This window comes from Astatotilapia calliptera, chromosome 2, assembly GCF_964374335.1.
Source record: "Astatotilapia calliptera chromosome 2, fAstCal68.1, whole genome shotgun sequence".
Classification (NCBI taxonomy): Eukaryota; Metazoa; Chordata; class Actinopteri; order Cichliformes; family Cichlidae; genus Astatotilapia; species Astatotilapia calliptera.
The window spans coordinates 18,023,073-18,038,968 of NC_137423.1; the positions used below are offsets into that span (position 1 = coordinate 18,023,073).

Sequence of the window (15,896 nt, forward strand, 5' to 3'; positions counted from 1 at the left end):
TCCTGCTCACATCTCCAATGGTTGTACACGTTGTCATTAACGTGGCTTCACTCCACATCAGCCGCTTTGCTCGCTAAAACACCGGTGTCGGCACATAAGGACGCTGTCAGAGCCTGTCAACGTTGATTAGCTGCGTATATACGAATGTGAATCGCATTATTGGCTGGAGCGGCCAGTTGCCGGTCACTTACAAACTCACACTGTAAAACAGAATCAATTGTTAACGTATTTATTTTCATTGCAATTCAGGTTAGATTTTTTTTTTGTGTGCAATGCAGATTTCCTGTGTGCGGACACCGTGACAGCAGTGCGCAATTGCGCGCGCGTGCAGCTTAGAGGGAACATTGTTCTCAAGTGTGCGTGCACTGTCTGGGAACTAGGAGTCTCACACACCAGTCACTAAATAGTTTTATGTTTCGATCAGGCTGACAGGAAACGAGTAATGACGTCTTCCTGTAGGCAGAGCTTACAGACAAGGCTCGACCTGCCTGGGTTTTAGGCTGTTCTGTGCAACTCAGAGCTCTGAACTCACCTCTGGCTGATCCTGAAGAGTTGTTACTTAAAGTGCTGCCACTGAAACAAACACAGTGAAAATGATGAATCATGTCAGGCCTGGGCCTTCACATAAAAACTGATTTTTAACAAACATATCATGGATCCTGGGGTACGCTCGAACACGCAAAAACTCCTTTTCCTAACCCATCCTCCTTGACCTCGATACAGGTGAAGGAAAGATGCTTTAATGCAAAAACATCCAGATGATCGCTTTTAGGAATGATCAGATGGTCTGTAGCTATGAATTGTGGGATGCTTTCATGAAGAACGTGTCTCCTCCGCTAAAGGAGGTGCACACTTCAGACCGCTCGGACCGAGTCGCAAACCTTGCTAAATGAAACTGAGTATTGGAACGTACCCCGGTCCAAATACTGGTGCATCACGGTGACTAACCTGTTCCTCTCGCAGTTCCTCTCAGGTGTCTGTCTGGGTGGAGTGGGAGGAGCCGACTGCTGGCTGCAATAATTCCTCTTCCCACCGGGGGCAGCAGAGCTGTGTAACGTGCCCCAATATATCTCATTGGAGACCATCTCTAGGCCTCCTCCTCGGGGAGAAGCGGAGGGGGAGGATCCAGAGAACCTGCTGTTGTCATGACTACCCGTGCAGGAAATGAAGGACGGCGCCTGCAAATGCTCTGTGGGAACAGGGGAAGAAGAAGAAGCGCGAGGATTTCCCTGCATCGAGGCGGGGGGGACGATGCGGTTCAGCCTCGGGGGAACCGGCGGTAACCCTCCAGTGTCTGACAGAGACCTGCAGCGGCCATTCCCAGTTCTCTCCCCATGGCTCGACCTTCGGCTTGGTGACGGCGCCTTGTCACTGAGGTCAGAGGTCAAAGCACTGTCTGCTGTGGGCATGTCCGCTGAGCTCAGACTTTCCAGCACAGTGAGGCAGATGGACTCCTGGGAAAGCCTCCTGGGTAGGGGTGGAGCAGGGTCGGGTGTTGGGGTGAACTGGATGGGCGCGGTCCTGCGGCGATTGAAGACAGTTCTCGGTTTGGGGACCGGCTTCACTGTTGGCCTGCCGCCATCGGAGTTTGCCAGCATGGCGGCGAGATCGGGAGCAAAGCTGTTCCTGATCACCTCCTGACGGGGCGACTCGGTGCGACCGCGCTTCGAAGAACAAACTGACTGACAGCGGTCACGAGGGAGATCTGCGTTCCGATTGGCTCTTTGGCCTTCTGTCCTCTCGATGTAACCGACCAATCGTAGGATTCTCTTCCTGTGTCCTGTGGCAGTTATGCCCAGACTGACCAATGCATCGCTGTCGAGGTGTGTGAAGTCTCTAGCCAATAGGAGACCGGCTCGATGGAAGGTGTCCAGGTACCTGCAGGAAGACAGAAGCCTAAAGTAATTCTGATTGGCTAGATGGGAGCTGCCCTTTGATTGGTTGTCAGTTTCTGTGATAACGTGTTAAAAATCACATTTATTGACATGGACAGAAGTTCATTTTTAACTGTTACACGTGCACCCAGTTCTGTAGGCAGCTGAGCCCACTCAGTCACACTGAGGACCACGTGTTTTCATCTGTCTGCATTTCTGAAGTAGAAAAGCAGTCTGTGAGAATGACTGCAGTCAGCCTGAGGCTGTTCGCAGACAGGTTGTCTCCTGTGCGATCGCAGAACGGTGAGTGTGCAGCAGCAACAAGCGGCGAGCTAACCATGCATGGCAATCATAGACAACCTCACACTGTTTTTGTAGCTGTGAGGAGGATGCTGCCCTGATTTTCCTCGTGTGGCCGAGCCATCGGGTAGCTTTGGCGAGCTCAGTACGTATACATTATCTCTGGATGGCAGTGCAGGTAACGAGCCCTCCAGTATGTTCATTTCCATCCATCCAGCCGGAGCCTATCCCAGCTGTCTTAGGGCCAGAGGCAGGGTACAACCTGGACAGGCCACCAGTCTGTCACAGGGATGACACATAGGCACAGACAACCATTTGCACCTGTGGGCAATTTAGAGTTTCCAGTGAACCTAACCCCATTAACTGCATGTCTTTGGACTTTGGGAGGAAGCCAGAGTAGCCAGAGAGAACTCACGCACACACGGGGAGAACATGCAAACTCCACACAGAGAGGCCCCGGCTGTATTTTAACTTATTTAATAGAATATCAATATTTGGAGTCCCTGTATCGATACAACATTGCCACACAAACTATCTGATGATTGTGCCGTTTCGGTTTCCCCCCATTTCATGCTGCACTCCTCAATCCTGACCTCTCCAGATGAATCGCAGAAAGCAGCCTCTCAACCGGCGTGCTTCCATCCAGGGAGCCCATGATGACCAACACAGAGTCCGGACTGGGCTTCATCTCCTCCACCAGCAGGAAACACCTGGGCCATCGCTGACCTACAGCAGTGGCGGATGGCGGTCGTCCATCTGGTGGAGAAAGAGGTGAAAGATTGATCTGCTTTAGATATCATCAGAAACTGGTTTAAGTTCTGCTGCTTCACTAACCCCACACTGAAACCAGAAAACCAGAAACACTGGCTCACACACACACACACAACAGGAGCCAGCCTCTGTAACCATTCATTCCTCCAGCAGGGGGCGTTAAATGTTTCTTTGAACCGCATCCTCTAATTAAGATCAATTAACAAACTGCCTCCACACACCGCGTAGATGGCACCACTGTCACCTTTGACCTCTGGAGCTCACGAGCCCCTCTTTCTGAGAACTAAAACCACAAAAGAAGAAGAAAGTATGATGTCAGCAGGCAGACACAGCTGCACGATTGTCTCTCTGCGTCTGCAGCAGGCTGACCTTTGACCTCTGCACAGCAGCAGAGAATCAGACAGAGGGTCACTGTGGGGATAAAGGCTGAGGGTTCCTGCCATGAAACCCTGACACCCCTGCTGCTACAAGGAAAAACTCGGGGAACAAACTGTGGGCCCAAAACAGACCCACATCTGGATCATCTGCTGGATCAACAGCTGGAAGTCACACACAGCCAATGAGACAAGGAGAACTCTCCAGCTCGGAGCAGCACGCTTCACTTCAGCGGCTCCCTGCATCCTGCCAGTGTGTGTGTGTCTGTGTGTGTCTGTGTGTGTGTGGGTGGGTGTGGGTCTGTGTGTGTGTGTGTGTGAGTGTGTGTCACCTCTCTGTGATGTGTTCAGGAGATGTCAACTAAGAAGCAGATGCAGCTTCCTGTTGGACCTTTAACAATAAGAGCCTGTGAACACAGCAGATATACTGAAGTCCAGGTGTGACAGTAAAACTGCAGGTGTGATGGAGCTGGGGAGAGCTCTCTGTCAGCATCAGGACGTCACTCAGAGAAAGACAGAAGAGCATGTGTCTAACACCAAAGTAAAAATAACTCACTCACACACACACTCACACGGCTGCAGCGTCTTGCAGGAAGACAAAGGCCGAGGAGGAAGTGAGTCACAGCAGCTTCCTCCAGCCGACCTTTTTCCTCCTCCTCCACTCTTCAGACAAAAGCTGCGTCTGTTCTGAGATCAGCCGCCACACAGCCAGGAAACACGTTACACAACAGCTGTGACACACAACATGATCAATGCTGTGTCAATGATGTGATCGTATCATAAATAACACAGTAATGCATGCTTCCGTGCAGTCACGTGACCACAGAGAGCCGCCGAGTGTCGTCAGCGCCAGCATCTCTCTGTCAGGACTTTGACGTCTCCTCAGACTGAAGCCGGCGACCAACAGGAGGAAAGAAAACGCAGGACAGCTGCAGCACCTCGTCTCAGAGCTGAAATCTGCAGCGTCCGTGGACTCGTCACAGCGCATGCTCACAGACTGAAGCTGGTTTTATTTTGAGAGACTCGATGCCTCGTGCTGACATGTGTGCTGGATCATGCTCTATCTTTAAACCTTCCCTTTCACTGTCGCTGCCATCCTCGTGTCACAAATCCGCCCCGATACCCTCCTCCACAAACTCCACCCTACCTGGACTCTCCCGTCTCTGTGGATGGCTGACCCCAGGTATTTAGGCTCATCACCTTGACCCTCTGTACTCCTTACACATCCACCCTCTCATTCACACATGTATTCTGTCTTGCATCTCTTCAGAGCATGCCTCCACCTCTCCAGGCTCTCCTCCACCTGCTGCTTACTCTCACTACAGATCACAGTGTCGTCTGCAAACATCAGCGTCCACAGAGACTCCTCTCTGACCTCATCTGTCAGCCTGTCCATCAGCACTGCAAACAAGAAGGGGCTCGGAGCAGATCCCTGATGTATCCCACTCCCATCTTTAACCCATCTGTCACTCCACCTGCACACCACTGTCTCTGTCCCCACACACGTCCTGCACCACCCTCACAAACTTCCTCATGTTACTTTTTTCCAGGATAATAAAGGTAGAAACAGAGGAGAGTCATTTTAGGCACTTTGTAAAAGGGGAACAGGAGGTCGGTCGCTGCAGTCTAGTTTACTCACCGTTCACTCAGAGATGTTCACAGATGGTGGTGAATCAACACCAATCCACAGGAAACCACACTGAGTAATAATATCAACATGACTCCCGGCTGCAAACATTTCCACATGAGACCTTTTCATGTCTTGATACAAGCACATGCATCTGCTCGGTGGGAGAAACGTTTCATCATCATCATCATCATCAGGTGACTTCTTCAGTCTCAGCTGACTGCAGGTTTCCAGCCAGGACATTTACTCATGACTGAAAATGGGCTGCGAGGTCACATCTTTGTTAATGTGCAAACTGTCACGATCAGTGATCAGCGCTCTTTGATTAGTGGTTGTTGATCATTGATCATGACAATTTGCATATTAACAATGATGAAACTGATCTCATAGCTCATTGTCAGTCATTGTGTAAATGTCCTGTTTAAAGGTTGGGGAGACCTGCAGTCAGCTGAGACTGAAGAAGTCACCTGATGATGACGAAACGTTTCTCTGAAAACGTCCAGATGAACAGAATCAACTTTGTGGGAGACATTTTAATGTAAAACTGGAGAGTTTCTCAAATCCAGCAGGAGTAAAAAGCAGGAGCCTGAGAAAAACTGCAGTGACAGAAAACAGAAAGTCCGGTGTGAGAGGAAAAAGAGCGGCCGAGGAGGAAAAACGTTAAAGAACCAGGCAGGAAGTCAGTGAAGGCCACAGATAAAGACCGAGCCAAGGAAAAGCAGCCAGAGGATACAGACCCTCCCATCCGACTTCCACTTTTAAACACTGCAGCTGAGACAGGAGAGAGGAGGGCCGAGTGCAGGCTGACTGAAGCTACAGCTGGAGCTCATGTCTGAGGTTTGGGTGTAAAACCCAGTCAGAGTCAGGACATCGAAGGACGTTCATATTCTGACCACTGGATCCAACACATCTGTCCCTGTATTGATTTAATGTGTACTTAAAAATCTTTCACTGGCCCGGCCCACTAAACATCACAGTGGGTTATACGTGGTCCACGGTGTAAAATCAGTGAAACCATCAGCTCTGTCGGTGTCTCCAGCTGATGGTGCTGGTCCTCATGAGCGAGGGGTAGAAGGCACCAAAATCACATTTGTGGTGTGATCTACTCGAACCAGTTTCCCTCCACACACCAGCTGATTCAGGGTGCACAGTGCGGGGTCTGCAGGGGACTGACCCTCCATGTGATTGTGAAGAAGAATCCAATAAATGACAAGAGTCAAACCTGAGGTCAGAGAGTGGGCTTGGAAATGCATGCTGGGAGTCTAATTTATGATAGCTGCTTTAGTTCCGATGATATTGATCCAAAGTGGGGGTCTTTGACACGACTGGATGTTGATTACTGATTAGAACTAGGTCATCATTGACGCCGCGTGGCCCAAATAAAGTCACGCTGAACACAATGGGCCACAAACAGCAGACACCAGGTGTCAAACTCCTCGAACAGATTTTCACAGGAAACTTTACGAGTTCTTCATGGCGGCTGTTAAAAAGAGCCGATTCTGTCTGCTGGCTAAGTGTCAGCCGACCAAACTGCAAAGACACACAAGCTCACAGCTCCAACACACAAACAGGCAGTAACGCAGACGCACAGCTCTGTGCGGTCAGCACGACACCATCGCTAACAGCACGTGAGCAGCCGGCCCGGGTTTGAGTCTGACCCGCAGCCCCCCCGGCTGCTTTCCTGTCATTTCTTTACTGTACCTGTCAATAAAGGCCAAAAAAGTAAAATAATCTTACTTTATTATTGTTATGCAGGTTTGTGTGAGGCAGCATGGATTACTACAGCATGTCCATGTTCTGTTCAGATGTGACTACATCATGTGACTCTGATAACCCCTGAATGATGTGCGCAGGTCACCCTGTGTTTGTTCCTGAGGACACCCCGTGACACGCTGCAAGGATGGACGCGGGGATTTTCAGCAGCTGGTCGTACTACACACGTATCTGCACCAGTTTCCTTGTCACAGCTCAAACTTTGGCACTGACTATTTAAAAGAGTCCCTACAAACATCACTGTCTTCGCTGTTACTGAACCAAGAAAAACAGCAAAGACGTACAAAGGTGTTAAAGTGCTACAACATCAAGCTTGCATAACAACCCTGTTTACACTGTGCCAAATGTTAGGCTGTCTGAGACTTCCTCAGGAGGACTGAAGGCTCGCAGCCTGCAGCCTGAGAGACAAATCTGGTAAAAACGGTGAAAGTCTGTCCGGTGAAGTGCAGCTCTCATGGAGACCTGGTTGGCCTGGCTGAAGCGGTCCTGCTCTGACAGCTGAAATCAGACGCAGAAAAACGTCTTGGTTCAGACGCACCCGCGCTACCTCTGCCGTTCCCATTTCTCCCCAAACACCAAACACACCCTGTCCTCGTCCCATCCCTCCCTCTTCACCTCCCTGACATTGCTCCCATGCCGCCCGCCTCATCACTGGTGTTTCTGTATGTTAGCTGATTTTTCACATGATAAAGACCTGGGAGAGCGAAGCTGGAAGACAAAAAGCTGTCATCTAGGGCTGGGCGATATGGCCTAAAATCCATATCGCGGTATAATTTGAAGCACGTGCGGTAACGATATATATCACGATATATTCTTTTCTTCTGTATAATGTATTTTCAACACTATAAGGCACACTTAAAATCCTTTAATTTTCTCAAAAATCGAGAGAGTGCCTTATGTATGAATTCTGGTTGTGCTTACTGACCTTGAACCGATTTGGGCGTGCAGAAATCTGTTAAAAAATGTTTTAGTACAACTTTGGTAAGCCGCACTGCTTAATGGATTGTCAGAGCATTACGGCTGCCGTAGTGAGGAGCTTCGCGGAGTAATCTGGGTCCAAAACTCCGTCCACTTCAGGTCCCAAAGTCAAACGAACACTGAGAGTTAAAAACAGTCTAAATTCTTTCATCTTTAATAAAATCATCAGCGTTGCTGCTTTACCAGGTGTAACTATGAAGTTTAACATCCATGCATCCATGAAAACAGAATTTATTAAATTTAACGGAGTTAGAAGTTAACAGGAAGTTAGCTCGCTAGTTTCCACCTAAACATTTCATACCATGTTCTGACAGAGATTTTGAAACTAATTCAAACGTACAGCTCTGCTATTACTTCCAACATAAATGAAGACAGAAAACTAAACAGCAGTGACGTTTGCAGGGTTACTGAAGTTGGACTACCTGGTATATAATGTTGTGCTACATGATTGCTAGCGACACAGCTATGTTAGCATAACATTAGCACAGTGAAGCTGGAGGATGAACGCCAACGTGTTTTCCACTCGATAAAAGTTAACGTGAGGGATTCTGGTGGTCAGGGACAAATGCAATCACATATCAGGATACTATACACGGGCCAAACTTCAGTCAGGAGAACAACTAAGATTAGTTACAAGGTTAGTTATTAATATACTGCAACAACATGGGAATAGAGCAGCTGCGAGAGAATTCAACATTAAGGAATCAATGTTACGAAAGTGGAGGAAGCGCAATTTTTGGCTTTCCCCATATTTCAAAAGTACTTCATCTCTTTGCTATGACTGCCGCCTGGCATAATTTGCAGACGATAATGGTTGTAGCCGCTGCGATGCTTTCTCTCTGGGTCTACAGGTTCTCTCTGGCCCTGCAGGTTCTCTCTCAGTCTACATGTTCTCTGTGAGTCCACAGGTTCTCTCTGCAGGTTCTCTCTGCCTCTAGAGGTTCTCTCTGATTCTACAGGTTCTCTGTGAGTCCACAGGTTCTCTCTGCGGGTTGTCTCTGGCCCTGCAGGTTCTCTCTGCAGGTTCTCTCTGCCCCTACAGGTTCTCTCTGGCCCTGCAGGTTCTCTCTCAGTCTACAGGTTCTCTGTGAGTCCACAGGTTATCCCTGCAGGTTCTCTGTGAGTCTACAGGTTCTCTCTGCAGGTTCTCTCTGCCCCTACAGGTTCTCTCTGATTCTACAGGTTCTCTCTGCGGGTTGTCTCTGGCCCTGCAGGTTCTCTCTGCAGGTTCTCTCTGAGTCTACAGGTTCTCTCTGGCCCTGCAGGTTCTCTCTGCAGGTTCTCTCTGGGTCTACAGGTTCTCTCTGGGTCTACAGGTTCTCTCTGGTCCTGCAGGTTCTCTCTGCAGGTTCTCTCTGGGTCTACAGGTTCTCTGTGAGCCTGCAGGTTTGTGCTTGCTGCAGATATGTCGGACCGAGGCGTTGCTCTGTAATGAGGAGGAGCAGCAGAGAGGAAGGCTGGGAGAGTGAGGGTGGGCGAATGAGGCAGTATAATAACAGTGAGCCTCTATTGTGTGAAACAGAGGGCTGATTGTTCCTGAGCTGTGACAGGAACCACACACTGACGCGCACTGGGAACACTGGGAACACTGGGTTATTATTGATTCTACACCTCTATAGATTTCCTCTGAGCTCTAAAGTCTGATTAATTCTTTATTTAAATAAAAGAAAACTGGTCAGCTGAGCAGTGAATGTCGTGATGCATTCAGTTTTACCTGCTGAGGTTTAAAAAGCCCTCTGCACACAGAGCGACCTCCTGTTTTACTGAGTGTGTGCAGAAACACACGCTTCTCTTACACTAAAAAACTATTTTACAGCTTCCCTGGAAATCAAAGCGAGCCATCAGGAGGTGATCAGATAAACAGGAGTTTCACAGTTCGAGCTTCTCAGGATAAATACATCACATGATCACAGAAAGGCAAAACTGAGCCAAACCTGAAATCCCCATTTAACCACAAACTCCACATGCAGGAGATCCCAAACATGCAGGATCACAGCAGAACTCAGTGAGCGAGTCTATGAAGACAGATGTCTGACTTTAAGAACTCAACCAGGAGCAGCCCTTCAGACCAACCGGCGGAGCAACATGTTCTCAGGGCAGAGCGGCGTGTTCAGGTGGAGCACAGGATTTATTCAGGTGTGTTTTACAGACAGGCTGATGTGAACCTGAACTCTGACCTGGAGCATCATCACTGACTGGACTGGATTAACAGTTAAAGTTTGTGGTGTACATTGTGTGAGGCTGCAGGTAACTATTAAAGCCCAAGGAACGCACATGACTACCTGTGGGCACCAGGTGGGACATTCACAGATGGCTCTAAAATCAGGAAACCTGCTTTCCTCTGTTGAAAACAAAGATTATTCTCTGACACTGATGGCTGTCGGGGGAACTGGGCTCCACCGACCTCTGACCCTGTTGTGTGTCACGTTCAGCATCATTCTGCCCCTGAACCTGTCTCAGGGCCCTGAAACAGTGAGACGAACGAGGAGACGCTTCACTCTGATCAGAGACCTGAGGTACGAATCAGCACAGAGCCAAAGATAACGGTCCAGGCTGAGGTCAGAGGTCAGATATAATCCCACAGGGTGATGATTTTACAAATATTCACACACAGAATTACGAAGCAGAGACATGCTGAGCAATAACCGGACAATAAAACACAAAAACATCCAATCAGAGGCCATGACACGTTGATAAACAGGATGTTACATCACAGGGAGTTTTCCCTTCCTGTTCTGTTCTTCTCAACACAAACACACACACACGGTGCTGCTCTGTGTGTGTGTAACACCTCAAACACTCGGCTGTAGAAATCAATCCTTTCATTGATTATCAGCTGATCAACTGAAATCAAAAAACAGGAAAAGGAACTGATGAATGACCAGCTGATGATGTCATGATGAAGTTGCTCAGAGGACAAGATCAGCTGTGATCATGATGTCAGCAATCACGATGTTGTCCTGCAGCCAGTGAAGGCAGAGACGGACTCCAACAACCCAGCACACACCCTAAAACCAGAACTAGAACCCTGAAACCAGATCATGCACCAAATACACCAGCATCACCTTAAAACCAGGACCAGGACCCTGAAACCAGAGCCAGGACCATAAAACCAGGACCAGGATAGCAAACCTAGACCTTCAAAACCTCAGAGATCCACTAACATCAGAAGCTCGAGTCAAATCAAATCACTTTTATTGTCACATCACATGTGCAGGTACGCTGGTACGGTACATGCGAGTGAAATTCTTGTGTGCGAGCTTCACAGCAACAGAGGTGTGTAAAAATACAATAACATAAGAGAAGTCCTGCTGTCCCTCACACTAATTTACTCTGACTCCAGTCTGGATCCCCTCAGACCCCTTGTGTGAATCCAGACCCTCAGAGACTCGAACCTGTGGCGGGGTCGGACCCGCGGACTGTGCGCGGCTCCGCGGCAGGAGGAGCCGCTTCCTGCGGGACTCTGAGAGACTGTTTAAGTAAAGTCTGAAGGACTGGGAGCGCCTTACCTGCGACCCGGTTCTGCCTGCCTCCTGCTCCGTGTTCCGGTCTCTGTGCTCGGTTCAGTCCGGTAAGTAGTGCGCGCGGCTCTCAGTGCGCCGGGAGGAGAAACTCTGAGCAGCTACGGTAAGCTACACGCGACCACTGCGGGCACAACCTCTGCTCACTTTCACAATAAAAGTCCCAAGGAAGTACAGCTTCCGGTCAGACTGTGTCTCCAGATCCACTTGCTGGCATTGATCCGTAAGTTCTCCAGATCATCAGTAAAGGTTCATGTTCATGTCTTCGTTCTTTTTAAACGTGCTTTAAGGCGTTTGCATTAAAAACCTGAGCAAAGTACAGCTGTTCTCACCTGCTCTGTTTAAACCTGTTATTATTATTATCATTATTATTCTGATTGTTTCTTATTATTAATTTCTTTATTTCTTAAAAATCGTTTAAATGTTCACTAATACATATAAAAAAGACAACAAAAGTAGTCAGGAACAATGCACATATTCATATAGCTATGTATTGCAAGAAGGTCAACTCTCAGTTCTCTCCAGCGCAGCTTTGATTTATGATCATCAGGAAAATGATTAAACTGCACATGCTCAGTTCATTCCACTTCTGATCATACAGAATTAACATGTTCGTGCTTCTGTAATGTAAAAGAAAACTGTGATATCATCTTTATGCATTTGTGATTTAAGAAAAAGCTCCTAAAATATAAAGAAGATGTTAAAGCTGTAAAATGAAGTTAATCAGGAGTTTTATCACAGACCCCTTCATGCTGGCCTCGGGCTTCAGTCGCTCAACAGCCTTTCTGCTATTTAACTGTAAAACGTGAGATGAGCAGGTAAATAAACCACTTGCATTAATTAGGTTTCACAGTTGCTCTGTGGGTTTCATGGCTTCATGTACACTCGTCTGCAGGTAAGTCAGTCACTTCACAACATGAGGGAGTTGTCCCGTGGGCGCTCAGAGGTCCTCGTGGACACTGTGTCCTGTCCTCTCAGCACTAAGGAGCTGGACAGCAGTGGAGTTTCCTCCTTGCTGCCCAAACAACAATCTGAGCAGAGCAGACAGGAAACAGGAAGTGCCTGAGACAATACAGCGCTGAGAGGATCCGGAGCCCAGCTGCATTTTTCTGCCTCTAAAGGAGGATGCAGTCCTCATGAAGCTTTCCTCATCAAGGCAGGAAGAGCGCGCTCAGCAGCACTCAAACAAAACCACACAGGAGGTCACCGGGCTGCACACGCCCTCTGACAGCAGGAGACCACACATACATGCACAGACACAGTGTAAGGAAGAGGACTCCCTTACTACATTTATTTATATTATCTGTATAGCACTTCAGAGCACACCTTTCACTTCATTAAAAGCACATTTTCAAGCACTTTATTTAGCATTGCACTTTAAGCATGGATTTGCACAGTAAAACATTTGCACACAAGAAGTTTAAATATTTATTGACTATTTATTGGGAATTTTAAAATCAGTTGGTAGGCTTGTTTCAGATCCTGCACAGCTGCTCCTCATCAAGGAATGTGGTGGTTGTCTGTCAGGAGAGAAGAAAGGTGACTGAGATTGAGGTTTACCAGTAAGGAAAACTAATGCAAATGTGTGTGTGTGTGTGTGTGTGTGAGAGAGAGAAATCTAGGAATAAAAGTGGTGCAAATAGGTGTTTGTACGATAATGATTACTCCCCTTTCTTGCCTGTGTCCTCTTCAAGGTGTTTGGGCAAATGTTTCCCTGGGGGTCCAGACACCATTTAAAGATTCCGGGAGAGACCATGGGTTAAGCGAGTGTGGTGAATCTTTTTGTGCTTGGGTTTTTATAATATTGAGTTTGGTGTAAAATTAAAGTGTGAAATATTTATTAATATAAAAATGTGAAATGTATTTATGCATTTATTTATTCAAACTGGTATATTGTATACTGTGGTGGAAGGTTGGGATTTAAGAATTTACCTGAGAGTGGAAGAATGGTTTAGTCTGTGACAGCTGAACATATTTAAGGCTGCCGGTTGTCATTAGAGGGTTAATTGTGCTGTGAAGAAGCTCGATTAGTGAATTGTTGTAAGGAGAGCTGTATGGCAAATAAATACTTTCTGTTCCACTACACTTCCCTCACTGTGTTTCCAGTCACTAAGGGCCGCCCTGTTATATACACACACACACACACCCCTACCTCTCCTGGGTTACCTGCATCGCCCCCAGCAGGCTTCATGAATCAGAAGACGCTTCATCTTTGCCACGGCCACCAGGTTGGACTGATTCAGATCACAAAGGTCGAAGGTCACCGCTGAATCAGTACTGTACCGCTGTAAGCTGAACATGTGCCACCTCCTGCAGTAACTTTAACTGTGATATTTTTAAAATCCCCACCGTGATCAGCCTCAGGTCGTCTCACCTGTCTCCTAGTGTGTTCTGGAGGGTTACCTCTACACCCCATAAAAGGATTTAAACACACTGATTCTGAACAGGAAGTTGTTCAGGTGGAGGCACTGCTTCACCTGAGCAGGGTTCCAGGTGAGCTGAGTCTTCATAACGTACCTGTAAATGTGACGGCAGGAAAGAGGTGTGTCCCTCTGGGGTCACCTGGATGAAGTGTGGGAGTTGAGCCTAGACAGGAGGAGGATGAAGAGCTTCAGTTCTTCTCATCAGAGGAGCTGTCCAGCTTCATTCCACCTGTTTGCACCAAAGACGAGCTGCAGAGACACCTCAGGCAGTGACTGTCTGTGGATTTGTGTCTGTGCCTCACTCACACACCTTAATGGGAAGCAGCTGGGCCAGAGATTTGGGCACACACTCTGCAGCTCAGACTGAGTCCACTCGGGGGCGCTGCAGCCTCACGCAGACAGAAGAAAACTGACACGGTTTCTTCCGTCTGTGCTGAGATTACCGAAGGGAAGTGTGAGGTTCAGACTTGGTGTTTCCTGCTCTGAACACAATCTTTGGTTTTCTGGATGATCGGAGGTAAGCGGACACTTTCAGCTTCCTGCAGACTCACTAACAAAAACCCAAACATGAGGTCTGACACAGACAGAAAGAGGCAGCTTGTTGTTGTCCTCGTCCTCACATCTTTAATTAATGGAATAAACACAGGGATCAGATTATTTTTTTTACATTTATAGTATATTCCAGGATGTAGGCTCGATGCAGGTTCGAGCCCCGGCTTGGACAGTCGTTGTGTCCTTGGGCAAGACACTTCACCTACCGCCTACTGGTGTTGGCCAGAGGGGCCGATGGTGCGATATGGCAACCTCGCTTCTGTCAGTCTGCCCCAGCTGTGGCTACACCTGTAGCTGCCTCCACCAGTGTGTGAATGTGAGAGTGAATGAATAGTGGAATTGTAAAGCACTTTGAAGGTCTCGAAAAGCACTATATAAATGCAATCCATTATTATTATTATTATTATTATTGTTGCTGTGATAACAAAAACCAACAATAGCATGATTTGAAAGAGCACTGAGACAAAGAAAGCTTGAATCAGGCAGAAAGGTGAGAGGTGTGCTGGTGGCTCAGGGTGTCATGTTGAGGAGAGCCAGGATGAAGGTCAAGGTCAAAGTCAAATTTATTTATATAGCACATTTCAAACAGCTGATGCTGCACAAAGTGCTTAACAATATAAAAATGGTATTAAAAAGCAACAATATAATACAATAATAACAGTAAAAAAACAATAATAGGACAGTAAAAGAATTAAAACAATAACTAAACTAATTCAAATAAGGCCAAAATGCTTGGGTCATAGTGTGTTAAAAGCCAGGGCATAGAAATGTGTCTTTAGTAATGATTTAAATTGCTCAAGTGTTTGTGCAGATCTGATATTTAAGGGGAGACTATTCCAAAGTCTGGAACCTGCCACAGAGAAGGATCTATCACCACAGGATTTGAGGTTAGTCCGTGGGATGGACAGCATTAGTTTTGAGCTAGACCTCGTGGTTTTTCCTGGAGCATAGGCAGAGAGGAGCTCAAACAGGTAAGGAGGGGCTCGGGCATTAAGTGACTTAAAAACAAAAAGTAGAAGTTTAAATTGGATCCTGTAGGAGACAGGAAGCCAGTGTAAAGAAGCTAAAACTGGGGTTATATGCTCTCTCCGTTTGGTACCAGTTAGCAGGTGACCAGCTGCATTTTGAACCATCTGAAGACGATGGATGATGGCCTGATCTAGACCATAATACAATGAATTGCAGTAGTCTAATCTGCAAGTAAGAAAAAGGTGAATAACACGCTCAAAGACGTTAGCCAGAAGGTATGGCTTTACCTTGGCTAGCTGTCTTAACTGAAAAAAACAGGACTGAACTACTGCACTCACCTGCTTAGTCAATTTAAAAGAACCATCAATGTAGACACCGAGGTTTTTTACATGTGTTTTACAATACGAGGAAAGGGTGCCCAGAGTGCACTGGTCAACGCCCTGTAGAGGTTTTCTGGCCTCTGTGAGGAGAAACCTAACTAACTGATGAGGTAATTTATGTTATGTGGGAATGCCTCGGGATCAGCAGAGATTTCTGGAACTGCCTCTGCGACCCGACACTAGAAAAAAAAAAAAAAAAAAAAAAAAAAAAAGAGGCTGGTTGCAACTTTTCCATCAGCTGCCATTGTAAGAACATAGAAATTTGTAAAGATGGACTTGCAGTGAGCTGAAACATGTTCGCTCATCATCTGTTGACGTAGATCATGTGATCACACTGACTCACACACTGCAGAG

At 47.3% G+C, this 15,896-nt stretch overlaps 1 protein-coding gene across 2 annotated transcripts in view; it reads right to left on the reverse strand.

Moving 5' to 3' along the window:
- Nucleotides 1-11,353, reverse strand: part of arap3 (ArfGAP with RhoGAP domain, ankyrin repeat and PH domain 3) — a 28,181-nt gene extending 16,828 nt beyond the window's left edge. For both annotated transcript variants that reach the window (XM_026185810.2, XM_080305807.1), the window contains exons 1-4: nt 11,207-11,353; nt 2,768-2,930; nt 949-1,878; nt 533-573 (exon numbers count right to left, since the gene is read on the reverse strand). In XM_026185810.2, the coding sequence (XP_026041595.2) occupies nt 533-573; nt 949-1,878; nt 2,768-2,862 (1,066 nt within the window). In that variant the 5' untranslated portion in view covers nt 2,863-2,930; nt 11,207-11,353. The remainder of the gene's footprint in view (nt 1-532; nt 574-948; nt 1,879-2,767; nt 2,931-11,206) is intronic.
- Between the last annotated feature and the right edge of the window lie 4,543 nt (nt 11,354-15,896).